General features: G+C 33.4%; 1 protein-coding gene across 7 annotated transcripts in view; it reads left to right on the top strand.

The window, feature by feature from the left end:
• LOC145263835 (sperm-associated antigen 1-like) overlaps positions 1-4,425 on the top strand; it is a 135,668-nt gene extending 131,243 nt beyond the window's left edge. For all 7 annotated transcript variants that reach the window (XM_080120908.1, XM_080120907.1, XM_080120904.1 and 4 more), the window contains one exon: positions 4,054-4,425. In XM_080120908.1, coding sequence (XP_079977034.1) covers positions 4,054-4,148 — 95 coding nt within the window. In that variant the 3' untranslated portion in view covers positions 4,149-4,425. The remainder of the gene's footprint in view (positions 1-4,053) is intronic.
• The last annotated feature ends 10,422 nt before the right edge of the window (positions 4,426-14,847 follow it).

Below are 14,847 nucleotides of genomic sequence, written 5' to 3'. Positions count from 1 at the left end.
GTGGTTGGGGAGACTTCTTGTAATTGTTAAAGGAGAGCATCTAAATGTTACCATCCATTTACAGCCCCATTCCACCTATGTTCCAAGTAGCAATATGCCTTGTTTGGGATGAAAGAGTCCAAAAAAAATTTTTTTTTTTAATCTTCCAATATTCAGAAAAGATCGGTCAGATTAAAACCTCAACCTCTGACTAAGATGATCTAATCTTAGATCATCTTAGTGACTTTATCTAGGCACCACGCGTTAATCAGTCGTTTCAAATTAAAAGATATTTTCAACGTTATTTGGATCCTTAGACTACCGTTCTCATCTTGAGTTTTATTTTCACAGGATTTTAGTCGATGTAACCTTAAATTTTGTTCAGGTGTATGTTGTCAAATTTGTGAAAAAAAACTCAAGATGAGAACAATAGTTTGAATAATATAAATATGAATTATCAGAAACTCAGAAACTACAAAACATTTTTGGGGTGTGGGATACTTTGAGATAATTAGTTTGTATTTTTTTTATTAATTTATTTGCGGACTGTTATTCCTATCTTCATAGTTCTTGTTTCACCACGTTTCGGCCAATTATTCTGGCCCGTGGCATAGTGGATTAAGGCGTTGAATCTCTACAGTTCCAGCTGAGCATTGTCTGAAGATAGGGGTTTCAGTCCTACCCAAAGCAGTCCAGAGGATTAGTTAGCCAAAACATGGTGAGACGACGACTGTGAGGATACAGATCATCTTCCTCGTTCTGCAGCCTCAGCCGAGATTGAACTCCCTACACCCTTCCAGTATTCCCTATCTGTCATAGCATCCAAAAGATCTTCCTTGAAGATGAATGTATCTTCGTATCCTATCTGAAAAAGTTAACTTACGTGATCGATTGTGAAGTGATGGGTGCCTCATGCATGCAGATGAGAAACTCAGCATTCCTATTTTGTCGCGGTTAACCACCTGACAAAGGCTAAAAGAATAATTGGCCGAAACGTCGTGAAACAACAACTATGAAGATGAGGATAACATTCTGCAAATAAATAGATGAAATATATTTTCAGGGATTTTAATATACTTTTATGATTCAATTTTTAGCAGAGGGGGATGGCGGTGGGGGTAAATTTATATTTTTCCTAGGAGTATTTGTGAACATGGTGCCATAGCTCTGAAAAAACATTGTACACTGAACTCTACTGTACAGTTCACATCGGTAAGCAATCCATTGTTATACTGAAATTAATAAAGTAAAACTAGACTCAACCCTTAATAGAGCAGCTAGTCTAGAATGAAATCTCTGAAATAGCAATTCTCTGCGGTCATTTTTTAGGTTGAGAAGTCTGTTAGCCTAATGTGATATTTTTTTTTTTGGAAAAATCACCTGATTTCTCCCAGCATGAAAAAGTAAATGAGAAGAACTACCGTTGATCCAGAGTTATTTCCTCTTGATACGTTTTCGGTACAAATACAAGAGAACACATTATTTGGATTATATATATATATATATATCCTAACTGAATATTGAAATGCTCATATCTTTGGTTCTATCGGTCGAAACTACAAGAAAATTTGCAGGCTTTTTGAAGATTAGAATACTATTCTATGGTTAAAATTTTATGACAATTGGTAAAATAGAACCTATATTTTAAAACTAATATGCCCAAATTTTCTTACATTTGTATATATAGTGTCCTGGCAGACAGCTTCAGTTTTGCTGCTTCGGTTGTCCCTCCTGTTACCTTACCAGGCCACTAATATATATATATATATATATATATAGTTATGCAAATAAATTGATTAAAAAAAGAAAGTTCTTCAGAGATTCATGGCAAAATGACACTGAAACATAGGGATGGGATATCTTCCCAAGACACCGATAAAGAGAAATACCAAACAATGAACCCATGCGAGCACAACAAAGATGACACCATTAAACAATTAATATAAATTTTGTTAATTAAAATTAACTGGAGCTGTATGAAAAACTGTAAAGAAGAAAAATAAAACAAGAGAAGATAAATTATGTTCCTGGGCCTATTGTACTAATCCATCACTGAGCAAAATTCATCATATCGATGCAAAAAGTTCATAGAAAAGTTATTTGTCAGCGAGATAGAGAAAGAAAAAGAGATGATAAACTCACAGTTCATTTATATTTTATTTTTTGTCTTGGGTAATATTGACTGAAAAGTATTTTTCATTTATTTCTTCTTTCGCATCATTTGTTGTGTCATCCTTCTGTCTCATTCTTCATGCTGTCTGTTGTATCCCTTTTCTCTCTATCCATATGAATATTCTACCCCACTCTCTCTCTTTACATTTTTGTTTTCACGTACATGTCTACACACATGCGTGCTGTTTATTGTATCTTTTCATTCTCTTCTAAACCACTGTTCGCCTTTTCTTTCATTTCTTTTCATACATTTAAATAAAAATAAACAAACCCTGACAACAAATTACAAGTAAAATAGAAAGAAAGCGAAATATTAACGATTCTTGGCTCAGCTTTAAAAATCAATTTTAAAATTAAATCTATATATCTATAAAAGTGAAAGTGTCTGTCTGTCTACAAAATAACTCTGTCAATTTTTAGTCTATAGACTCGAAATTTGATATACAGGGTATTGAGATTAGGGAAAATCTTTGTAATCCATTTTCCGCCAATTTTGGGTATAAACAATTAAAATTGTAGTTCCTTGGATATGGATCTAACTTAATAACTTGATTTGAGCCCAAAACAATAAATGTTAAGGGGGGCATAATAGGGGTTAAAGTTTTAAAAAATTTTACCTCTGCAGTCTCTACCAAATTACTCAGACAATTTCTAGTCTAAACATTTGAAATTTTACATAAAGGGTATTCAGAGATAGGGCAAGCATTTTAATCGGTTTGGGTCGAAAATTTGAGCTACCAACATATAAATGTATGTATGTATGTATGTTTGCATGTCTGCCTAAAACTTTCAACAGAGGAGACGGGTTTTCACAAGATCAGTATCGTTTTGAAGCTCGACCCTTTAAACGACAAATACCGAACAATTGGCTAAAAACAGTCATTTCTTCACTCTCAACTGGGTACTTTTCTACAGGGAGGGGGTCGCTTTTTTGACCGATATTTTCGAAAGTCATCCCCTCTTTTCGATTGTCTAGCCTAAATTACTTCCGGATTGGCGGTGGTCGTAACAGCAAAGATGTCACTTTTTTTCCCGTTCTTTTTCTCCTTTGCGGTACGGGTTCGAGCCTGCCTTCCTACTACCACTTTTTTTTGCTCGACACACACCTCCAAACACCCGAGCAACGCCAGGCACCCATGCTAGTTTGAAATAAAATATTATGTAATCCAATTATGTGATTACATAACAATATAACTGATCAGGCAAACATACCAAACACATTTTTGTATCATGAAATTGTGGATGCTATGGACGCTCTCTCTCCTCAAGTGTCAGGAAGTGATGGGAAAATATTTAGAAATAAAAAAAAAAAAAAAAAAAAAAAGCCATTAGCCAGTAGAATAGGGAGAAAAAGCTGAGAAGGCAAGTCATTTATGCTTATTAATCACTCTAAGAGAGACAAAAGTTTTAGGATTTCAATCTAAAACTGAAAACTTTCCAAACTAAATCTGACTCCTAAATAAACAAATTCAGAGAGCTTTTAGCAAATGAAGAGATTAACTGATCAATTGCCGACAAAGATGCACAGACAACGTTTGAGGGTCCTTTATCACACGTACACACTTGGAGCACAACTGATTTAAATATGATGTTTCAGAGTTTGCGTTGCTTATATGTTTTTTATACTTGTAAACCAGTGTTCGCACACTCGGCAATCACTAATGTGAGAGATGATGTCACAGCTAGAATGAAAAGATAAATAAAAAAACCATGGTTGTTAAGGGAAACGCGCATGGGTCACGAAATTACAACTGTTGTGGTTATTCATATGTGTGCGTATGTTTAACTTTACAACTTTCCTTGAGTTTCAGTTTGAAATGCATTTTCATTACTAACTGCACATATTTAATGAACGTTTAATGAACGTTTAATGAACATATATTTTTTTCTTCTCTTTTTCAGATTTGTTGTCGTTGTTAGAAACCTTGGCCGCTAACCAAACGTTGTATGGAGACAAAGAGATGCAAAAATTAAAACAAGAATACGGACTTAAATAATTAAAGGAGAGTTAAAAAACAAAGCAAAAAAAAAAACCCTAAATTTTTAACTTATTTTTTCCTATTTTATTGTCTGCTTTTTGCTCTCCCTCCAATTTTATACATCGGTGTTGCTAATTAACACATTGTTGTTGTTTGTTTTTGTTTTTTGTTTTTTTTCACTTCCATCCCCTCCTTCCACTGTCTCTTACCTCTCTTTGGTCTAAAAAAAAAAATGAAATAAAAAACGTTTGCTTTTCACTCAGGATTTTAATAAATCTTAAAATAATTCAATTTATCTTTTGTTTTTTGTTTTTTTTGCTTTTGACGACAATGAATTCTTTGAATTGAAAGTTCTGTTTAATTTTAGAAGAGTTTCTTGTAGCTAGCTAATCTGTATAAGTCTTGAACTGTAAAAATTTGCAGATGAAGAGCAAAGATCTTTCTCATGTGGACATGAAAAATTATGTGTAGGAATTCTAACAGATTCAATATTTTTATAGAGCAATTCCGGTTTCTTATTGGTTGTTGGCAGAATGTGGTTTCATTTGATTGGTTAGTTCCTATCACCACTCTATGAATTAGAACCTTATAATTTTCTTCAATCATTATATCAAAAATATTGCAAAAGATTTTTTGTTTTATATTTGTTTGTACTTTTCCATGCATTTTTTTTTTTTTTTTTTTTTTTTTTTTACCTATTTAGAAAAAGCGGATTAATTTTTTTTTTTTTCTTGAAAAATATTTAAAACCATTTTTTTTTTTACCTATTTAGAAAAAGCGGATTAATTTTTTTTTTTCTTGAAAAATATTTAAAACCATTTTTTTTTTTTTTAAAGTGAATTTATTATCTCTATTTACGTAAAGTATGTGTATCGGTTTGTATATTTCTACGTATAGGATTCACTCCTAAACTAATTATTAATTTTGGATCACAGCACCTATGTTTAAGAGTGGGTAATGTGTTTTTTTTTTTTTTTTTTTTTTTTTTTTTAATTTTAACAACAGATATTAGACCTCAGTTAATAAATATTCCCCTTTAAGAGTATTTTAAAAGGTTTTTAAGTGAGGAGCACTGAAAAAGATTTGGAAGCAAGAAAAACACTGGCATGAAGTGCATGTTACAAGTTGAGGAAGATGTGGTCATCCACTCTCTCAGAAAACTTGAAAGTAAGACTCTTTGTTGCCATAGTAGAAACAGTCCTGCTCTCTGGTGCGTAGGCATGGACTCTTACAAATGTGTTGAAAAAGAGACGGCAACAAACCAATAGCTTTATAGTGATTTACCACCAGTATCACTGAAAGTACAGCAGAGAAGGATGAGGCACAGCGAAGAGGAAGCAAGCGAGCTAGTTCTCTGGATACCAACAGATGGGCACCCAAATTGTGGTAGAAGAAGAATGACCTACATTGACAACCTGCTATAGAACAGGATTGGAAAGTGTTCGGGACCTGCAAACTGTCATGCGAGATTGAGAGAACTGGAGAAGTTGTGTAGATTCGATGGTGAAACGTCCTGAAAGACGACTGAGATAAGAGAAGAGATTTAAGGGAAATAATATGCACATAATTTCCTTAAAAATTTAAATATTTCAGATTTGCATTAAAATTTGATCCATAGTCAGTAAATACCAATTAAGATTCGCTGAATTTCAATACCATTTTTAAGCTTTAAATTTTAGACTTTTTCTAGGTTCAAAATAATGAAATGGTTTTTAATTCAAATTGGAATAAGGATTATAGATGTAAGGTTTAGTATCATCATATTTTTATTTTAACGTTCTTAAAGGAGCAGAATTATGGGGCAAATTTGTTGTTTGACAAAATAATTTTCTCTCATGAAAAAAAAAAACGGTTTTGGGCTTGGAGGAAAGAATCAAAGATCGCGTTGAAATTCTTTGAAGTAGCCACCAGTAATCTCTATTTTACCCATTCAAAATGGCGGCCTTGTGATCAAAGTCATCCAAATTCAGTCATTATCAGAAAATGTAAACTTAAGTTTTAACAGAAAGTGTTTTCTCTTTTGAAACTGTTCATGATGTTGATGCTGCAATACTTTATGGAATCGTCGAATGATGTTGATTTAATGTGTAATTTATAGAATGCAAAAACTCTGGTAATCTTCCATGTTGGATACTTTAGATGATCGGGAGAATAGGGTGAAAAGAAGGGAGTAGCTTGAGTAGTAGTAGTAGTAGTAGTAGTAGTAAGAGTATAAGAATAAAAGGATGACATAAATAAAGAAGAAAGATATACATATATATATATATAAGGTTTTTCTTCTAAAGGACTTCTTCCTAATACTAACAACCACTTCTGTAAGATCTGACGAGGCTGTTAGATCATAAACATGGTCCAACATCTGAAACATATGTAACCAAACAGATAAAATGGTAATAAAAAAATAAAACACATATTTGTTCTGCAATAGTATTGAGCACTCTCTTCAGGCTTTTACTAATTACCAGTTTTACCATATATATATATATATATATATATATATATATATATATACATATATATATATATGTGTGTATGTATGTCTTTCTTCTTTATGTCATCCTTTTATTCTTATACTCTGACTACTACTCCAGCTACTCCCTTCTTTTCACCCTATTCTCCCCCATCATCTAAAGCATCCAACATGGAAGATTACCAGAGTTTTTTTCTTCACTCATTCTCCCAAAATCAGCCCAGCCTTGACAGTCATTTTAAATTCGTTTTTCTACACACATCTTATCTTCCTTTTTAATAATATTATTTAAACTCATTCTCTTTTCCTTGCCCCCATTTGTGAATTATTCCACAGATTTCTGCATTTTGGATTACTTTGGACCATCTTCCAATTACGCGATTCCCTTGGAGTTTACTTTTTTGGATTTGGATTTTACCGTTATTGGATATTTTACCCTTCACCAGACTATCCATTCACATGAAATGACCTTTTTCTTCACCATATTCCCTCTGCTTCACTATTTGTTACCAAGTAAGATCTATGACTTACTTGTAGTTTCATCAAATACTTTTGCAAGCAAAATCTGATCCCGCATTTTGCTAAATCCTACCCTCTGATGAGAAGAAAAGTATATCTTTGAAACTCCATGGATTAAGGACTATCCACTTATTTTGTGCTTCTTTTTTAAAATTAAATATGTTTTTAACTCTTTTTCGAAGTCTTTTTTAACAGGTTTTATTAACTACTTATATATATATGTGTCATCCAGCAGGTGATAACTGAAAATAATGACAAATAGAATTAATCATATTCAGTTTGTTTGTGAATTATAATTAGATTTTAAGTAAAAAAAAAAAAAAAACTATTACGTGATTATGTGTCATGTTGAAATCAGTAAAAAATTCCTGAAAATGATCAAACAGAAAAATAATTACAAGAAAAAAAATAAAATTTTATGCAATTTTAACTGCTTATTCCGTATGACGCTGATTTATCTCCCTTGTTTTCACTTCACTTTCGTTATTTCAAATTAAAAAATGGTGGACTAAGTTTTTTTTTTTTTTTTTTTTTTGTTTTTTTTTTGTAAAAAAAAAAAAAAAATAGTTCTAGCCGATCTCATCACTTTTCATAATTTAAAAAATTGTTACCAATTTCGACATAACTGGTAAGTATGTACTGTTTTTACTTAAAATGAATCTTTTCATATTTTTTTTTTTGTTTTTAAAATATCCAATTAAAATGCACAAGCGTCTTTTCTCTTTACAAAGATATGTCTATTATAAGATTGAAGCATGTGATTTATATAACAACTGGAACAATCCAACAATACAAACTCTATCGAATGACAGATAGCAACCAAACTCATGACGAAAGTCATCTCGTAACCAACTTGCTTTTAAAAATGATTTCAATGTGATTTTTTGGTTGATACAGCGAGTGAGTACTAGATTTTATTTTTGATAAATGTAAATCTAAGGTGCAGAATCTGAGTCCGGTGTTTGTTAAACCGATTCAGCAGTTTTACTCTTTATTTAAATTTTAATTTTTTTTATTCATTTTATTTTATTTTTTAGCCAATTAAAAATTGAAAAGTGTGAAAAGCAACCCTACCATGCCTTATAGATTTCATAAATATGAACAAGCCAAGCATGCAGGGTCCTTCTCCACGAATGAATAAGTCTGGAAAGAGAATTTTGAGAGTGACTAAGATATAGAAGAGAACTGCTATGTCAAAGAAGGTGAATGCCATAAAGATGAAACATACCTTATGCGATGCATGTTATTAAAAAAAAAAACTGTTTTCTTTCCTTGGTGTGCATTGCCATGATACGCTGAAGGATACAAAAAGCATTTATGTTACGATTGTGATGAATCGACAGAAGTAGGAAAACTTGCCATGCGCACGTAGAACCCTTGGATCGAATGTTGTTTGTCATTGAAGGAAATAATGGCTTTGATATTGGGTATGTTGATCATGATGAAGCTGTATGTTGGGAGTGTTGACTGCAGTGAGCCAAGTTATGTCTGTGATTGATGTTAAAAATTGGATTTGAAAGGTTCTGAATAAACTAGGTGGGGGGGGGAATAACCAGAGTTATCCTGGAAAATCCATTCTGACAAAAATTTACTTTCATCATGACTAATGTCTGTGCAAAATTTCCAAAAAAATCCGTGTTTTAGAAAAATGCGAACAAATGAACAGAAGTGAAGTACTAGGGCCAGTCCCTTCTTTGTCGGGGTGGGGGCAATAATGACTGCGCACATCATCTTCTGCTACAACAGCAAGATGGTGTTGAGAATTTTTACTTTGAACAGGCAGTCGGAAGCATTTCATATGTTTCCATGGCATTTTTTTAAAGTTTAATACACAATTTTATTGCATATTATTCTTCTAAAGTGTCCTCACGTCTAGATTGCATTTTTGAAATTCACCAGCTCTGATAATCAGGCTTTAGTAGGGTGTCTTCTAATTCCTGCTGCAGCTGTTCATTTGAACATGAAATCATAAAAATTGGTCAATCATCTTATAAGATGTATAGCAATAACATACTGAACTTTCAAGCGTCTTTGACAATTTGGAATGCCTGTATAAAATAGCTTTGATACTTATTGAAGACACCTTATACTTTTGGTGAACTCGAGAGGTTCTAAGTAGTTTCATGTTCATGAGTATCACCTTTCATAGACATTTAAAATGAAATCGTCCAATCAGCAAAGATGGTGATTAGTTTGTCAGTAATGTAAAAAGAAAAATATCTGACTTCACTTATTTTAAAATGAATTGTTCCAAAAATCAAATTATGTTTTCTTATTGTGAAAACAGAATTTCAAATAAAAATGCACTTCCGAAAGCGGCATTTGTTTTATTGATTTGAAAAAAATGTTTTGCTGACAGTAAGATAAAGAATATCTTTATTGCTCTAAAAAAGTCAAATTACCACATAAATAAGAGGCATTAATTTTATTTACAGAATATTTAGCATTTTTTGGTGTTATGGGTTGGGAGAAGCTAAATCGGTTAGAATTTTTGACTGTATAGTGGGCACACACACTGCTCGTAACACAAAATAAAAAAAAATAGAAAAAAAAGAAAAAGATAAATGTGTCAGACGCCGAGTTGCGACCCGAAATGACACGTTGTCTAAGATTCGTGAATAATCCTCATTTGACCTTGAACGATTCGAACACAAAGCAAAAATGACACAACACGTGGATTAAGATATGATAGGGTTTTATTTAACACATACTCGAAATTTAATGCAAATGGGTCAATGGGTTGGGATGTGGTTGAATAAGCATGACGAGAAAATAAACAAAAAAAATAATTAAAAAAACTAAAGTAAAAAAAAAATTATGTGAATCTCATGAAATGACAGTTCGAAAAAAGTATAGATGGGATGAGGTCAGGGTTTGGGAGATGATTTACTATAAAGGGGCACTTATCTGCATATTTTCTCTTAGCAGTACTTAGCAAACGAAGATTCTATGAAAGGTGGTTGTCCACGTCGACTGCAGGCACGCTTGTGGCTGATGAGCCTAATGCGGGACAAACAGGTTTGGCAACAGCGGCTGCAGTCAAAAGTCACGTCAAGTGTGGCTGCTGAGGTTTCCCGAATCTTCCTCCTGCAGCGCTTCTCTTGCAGATTCTCTGTGCAGGAGATTTCAAAGAAGGCGACAGCCTGGTGGACAGTAAGTTGCCAGGTATCACAGTCAGCAACGAGAGCAGACCACTAGAGGTGGTCAATGTGTCAGTCACCGAGGGGCTTCTTCAGAGAGTCTTTATATCTTTTCTTTGGTGCCCCTCTGTTACGACGGTCAGAGAGTTCGCCATATAGGACTATCTTGGGCAGACAATGATTGTCCATTCTTATCTGCATATAAAAAAAAAGGCATAAATGGGGTGAGGTGAGGGTTTACTTATAAATGAAATGGCCAGTGTTGATTCTTATAAAAGTCTGTAAATGCAAACATGTCAGTTCCTCTTCCGTTTCGTTGGCGCCGATTTTGCCAACGCAAAACTTTGCGCGCAGTACATTGTTTTTATGTCATTCCTCGTGGGTAACATTGTTATATGAAGATTTTTTTGTAGTTTTTCTCTTGGGCAATTTGAAATTTAATTTCCTCATCCACTTTAAGACATGTGGTCTCTTTTTTTTTTCTTTTTTTTTTTTTTCCACTTAGATATTTTCTTCTTTTGGTTCAGCCAATCAGCACTTTTCTTATGCTGACGACTGCTGCTGATGTTTTCGCTCGTGATTTATGCTTCACAGAGGGATAAAGGGGTGAGCGAAAAGAGGGGAAAGGTAGTGAAGGAGGGTTGCATCTGGCTTTACGCTTGATATGGAGGAGGTGCATTGATATTCATTTATTCTCCGTCTCTCTTTTTTTCCTTTATAGTAACGATCCTAACAGATAATTATTAATTCAAAAGGAATATGATTAACAGTAAATTATACAATTTGATATAGAAAGCACCATGGAGGGACCACTAATAATATATATATATATATATATATATATATATATATATATATATATATATTGAGAGGATTGCTGAAGCTGCTGCAAAGAAGGTGGGCTCTCTCTACCGTGCTAGAAAGTTACTTTTGCCTGAGAGTATCCTGTCCTTCTACAAGGCCACCATTCGCATTGTTGCCACATTTGAGCTGGTGCATCTACTACTAGCCTTTCCCTCTTAGACGGAGTTCAAAAGAGGGTCAACAGCCTAATAGGTACCGCATTGTCAGCTAGGCTTCAACTGCTGTCAAAATGTTGCATCCCTCTACCTATTTTACAAGTATTTTAATGGCAGATACTTCGAGGAACTACAAGCCCTTGTCACCCCTCGACATAAATACCCCCGACAAACCCAACAAGCAGCAAAGTCCCACCCCTACACAGTAGAAATCCCTAGATGTAAGAAACCCTTTTACTCTAATAGTCTCTTCCCTGGGACTGCTAGACTTTGGAATTCCCTTCCGGGTTCCTGCTTCCCTAACTGTACTGACATGCAGAAGTTCAAGTGTAATGTAAACAGACTTGCTGCTCAACTCCTTACCTTACCCTTGAAAATTATGTCCCAGATAGTAGCCCCCTACATCAAAGTGGCACTGTGCCGTATTTGGGATGTAAATGCAATAAAAAAAAAAACTATATAAATTACTGAATGAAACTAAGAGTTAAAAAAAAATAATGATAAATGTTCGTCCAAACTCCTTCTTGCCAACTCTCGACTTCAACTGTAATCTTCCTAAACTGTTCTGTCTCACGCTCTCTCAACTGTCCAAACAGAAGACTGCCCTGTGTTTTCCCCTTCCTTCCTTATTACAGCAGTCATTGTCCTCATATGCAAATTACTGCCATATGTATATTAATAAACCGTCTATAGATGAAAGTTTTTCTTTTCAATTCCCTGTCTTGATTCCGTCACGTGACAGGATAGACAGAGGCGCCATCGCTTGTGTAAATCATGTTTTTCATTACTTTCGCCACAATTACAACTGAAAATTACTTACTTTGAAAATGAGGTATTAATTAATGTCGCTTAGCAAACCTTCATTGATATGTTTTCCATTTATCTCATTGTCTGGTGAAAATCCAGGGGCAGATAACTCAACTCTTATTCCTAAAGAACTTCGAGGGGGGGAATAGAGATAAGAGTAACATTATTACCTTTAAAAATAGGAAAATATTTTTTGAGCTGTGCCCGGCCACGTGTTGCTGTGACTCAGTCTGGTTAACGCAAGTATTAGATTGATTGATATCATTCGCACACACGCAAATACAACTATAATAACTTTTAAATACGATTAAAAAAAATAGCATGGTCACATAGAAGCATAAGCAAATAGCCTCACGTATGCACACACACACACAAACACACAAACCCCACTGTAATAACTTTTAAATATGCTTCTTAAAAAAAGGTGGTAACATAATTGCATAAGCACAATAGTTACTAATGATTAGAATATTCTTTTCATTGTTTTGACTCTCGAGTATATATCCAACAAAGTTAATCAATCGAGAACCACATCACTCTATCTAAAAACATAAGATATTAACTGATATATACTCGAAAATCAAAGTAATGAAAAGAATATTCTCTTGTCATAGCCCTAGTAATTATATCTGAAAAGTATTTTATGAAAAAAAGGAATTTTAGTCTATTGCACGCATGCAAGTAAACAAACAAACACGACTGTAAGAAATTGTAAATACCATTTGAAAAAACAGTACGGTAACCTAAGCGCAGAAGAACAGTGTTTTTATTATTGACATGCATACTTTATTGAATGAAAAATAAAAAGGAATTTTAGCCTTTAAAACGTCTGTTAGTGACGCTATGTTTTACTGTTAGAAAGTGTTTGTTTATTTAGTACAAGTAAATTCCGGAATTTGACAATTTTCAATGCTCAGCAAATCAGAATGGACAGATTTTGGCATGGGAGATGTTATTTATGAATCGGAAAAGAGAAAGTTTGTTTTTTTTATTACATTTTTACTCCAAACAAGGCACATTGCCACTTTGATGTAGGGGGCCACTATCAGGGACATAAGCTACAGGGGTACTATGTGGGAAGCTGGGCAGCAAGATGTTAGTTTATGTTATACTTGAACTTCAGCATGTCAGTACAGTTAGGGAAGCAGGAACCTGGAAGGGAATTCCAAAGTCTAGCAGTTCTGGGGAAGAAATTACTGGAGTAGAAGGCCCTCCTACATCTAGGGATCTCTACTGTGAAGGGGTGGGATTTAACTGTTTGTTGGGTTTGTCGGGAGTATTTACGTTGAGGGGGTACAAGTGTATCATTCAAAAACAAGATTGTAGGAAGTTTTTCTTCAATAAAATTTCTCATAATATTTGATTTTCTTAAATAAAAAAAAACTACTTGATCGATTTACGTGATTTTTGGAATATGACATTTTCATGCAGTGACAAGTACGTACATTATAAAGATTTTTTTTCAGATTTTTATAGTAAAAAAGATTACTAGTGGACCATTTATAGACTTGCACCTTCGAATATATGGAGGTTGTAGGTATTAAATATGTTTCATTTCTAATGCAGATATCTTCTGCTTTCGTTTAAGAATCAGGAAGTTGTGTTTTGCATTACAGAGTATCGTTTTAGTTTTTGTATTTATCATTGTACAATTAAGGAAGAGACAGCTATTGCTATGTAATGTAGATAGCTGTAAATCTAAGTACAGACTATAGCTAGTAGGTATCTACCTGGATAAGAATAAGCTAATGTATGCCTTAGAGGTAGAAATGTATAGATGTTTAGTGATAATGACTTCCAATCCATCAGAATGCGAAGGTTAAGGGCTGAGAGCTAAGGACCCCCCTCCAAAGGCGTGTGTAATGTATGAGTGTTAGTGGAAGCTTGGGGAGTAGAGCAGATTGTTAGTTTTCAGGAGAGGATTAAACTTACAGAATACAGTAGAATTAATTAATAGAATTTAGAGTGTCAAATAAAGTTTAGTTAGAGAAAGGAAAAGAAAAATTTTTTTTTTTTAAATTTAACATGCAAATTAGACAAAGACAGTCGTCTTGGAGGTAAAGTATATATTTGATATACGTAGCAAGCCAGCAAGTGTTTTTGTACTGTAATGAGAGAAACAATTAGTACATGGCGTGTCGGAATTCGTAGTTAAAGACAGTTAATTAGGTCATGAACAAAGCATTGTGTATCTATTCAGAAATAGAATATAGTTGAAAGTAAAACAAACTATATTTAGTGATTTGATATAGATAGCAAGGAAGCCACACTTTTAATACAAACGAGCTTATAGTAAATGTAGATATTAAGTATATTACTTAAATAAGGTCCTATCTTCTTCTAATGTAGGAAAAATAAATCCTGGTTTGTGATAAATTCAAAAATTAACTTTACCTAGGCTTTTTTTTAGTTTTTGGCTTTATCTACCCAGAGTTAGAATGTTCAAGCTTCTCCTTTGCAGTTAACAGTGCAAGTTTTAATTTGGAAAATTCTTGTTTTCATGGATGACTTTTTTTCCGTTTTAGATATACGAAAAGAAAAAAAGTACTGGCTAATAGCATATTTGACAAAAAACAAGAAATGTTTATAAAAAAAACAAAAAAACTACAGCTTTACCTTATAATTAAAATACGGTAATGGATCTTTCATTAATTTGAGAAGTCGGATTATTTTGTATTAATTTGGATTAGAAGAACTCATGTAAAAATTGGCTAAAAGTAATACTGTGTGGGTTAAGTATTCAGTTTAGACTAGTTAAAAAT

This window comes from Euprymna scolopes, chromosome 39 (assembly GCF_053919585.1).
Source record: "Euprymna scolopes isolate OS-2025 chromosome 39, ASM5391958v1, whole genome shotgun sequence".
Lineage (NCBI taxonomy): Eukaryota > Metazoa > Mollusca > Cephalopoda > Sepiida > Sepiolidae > Euprymna > Euprymna scolopes.
This window is presented reverse-complemented; position numbering and strand designations above follow the sequence as displayed.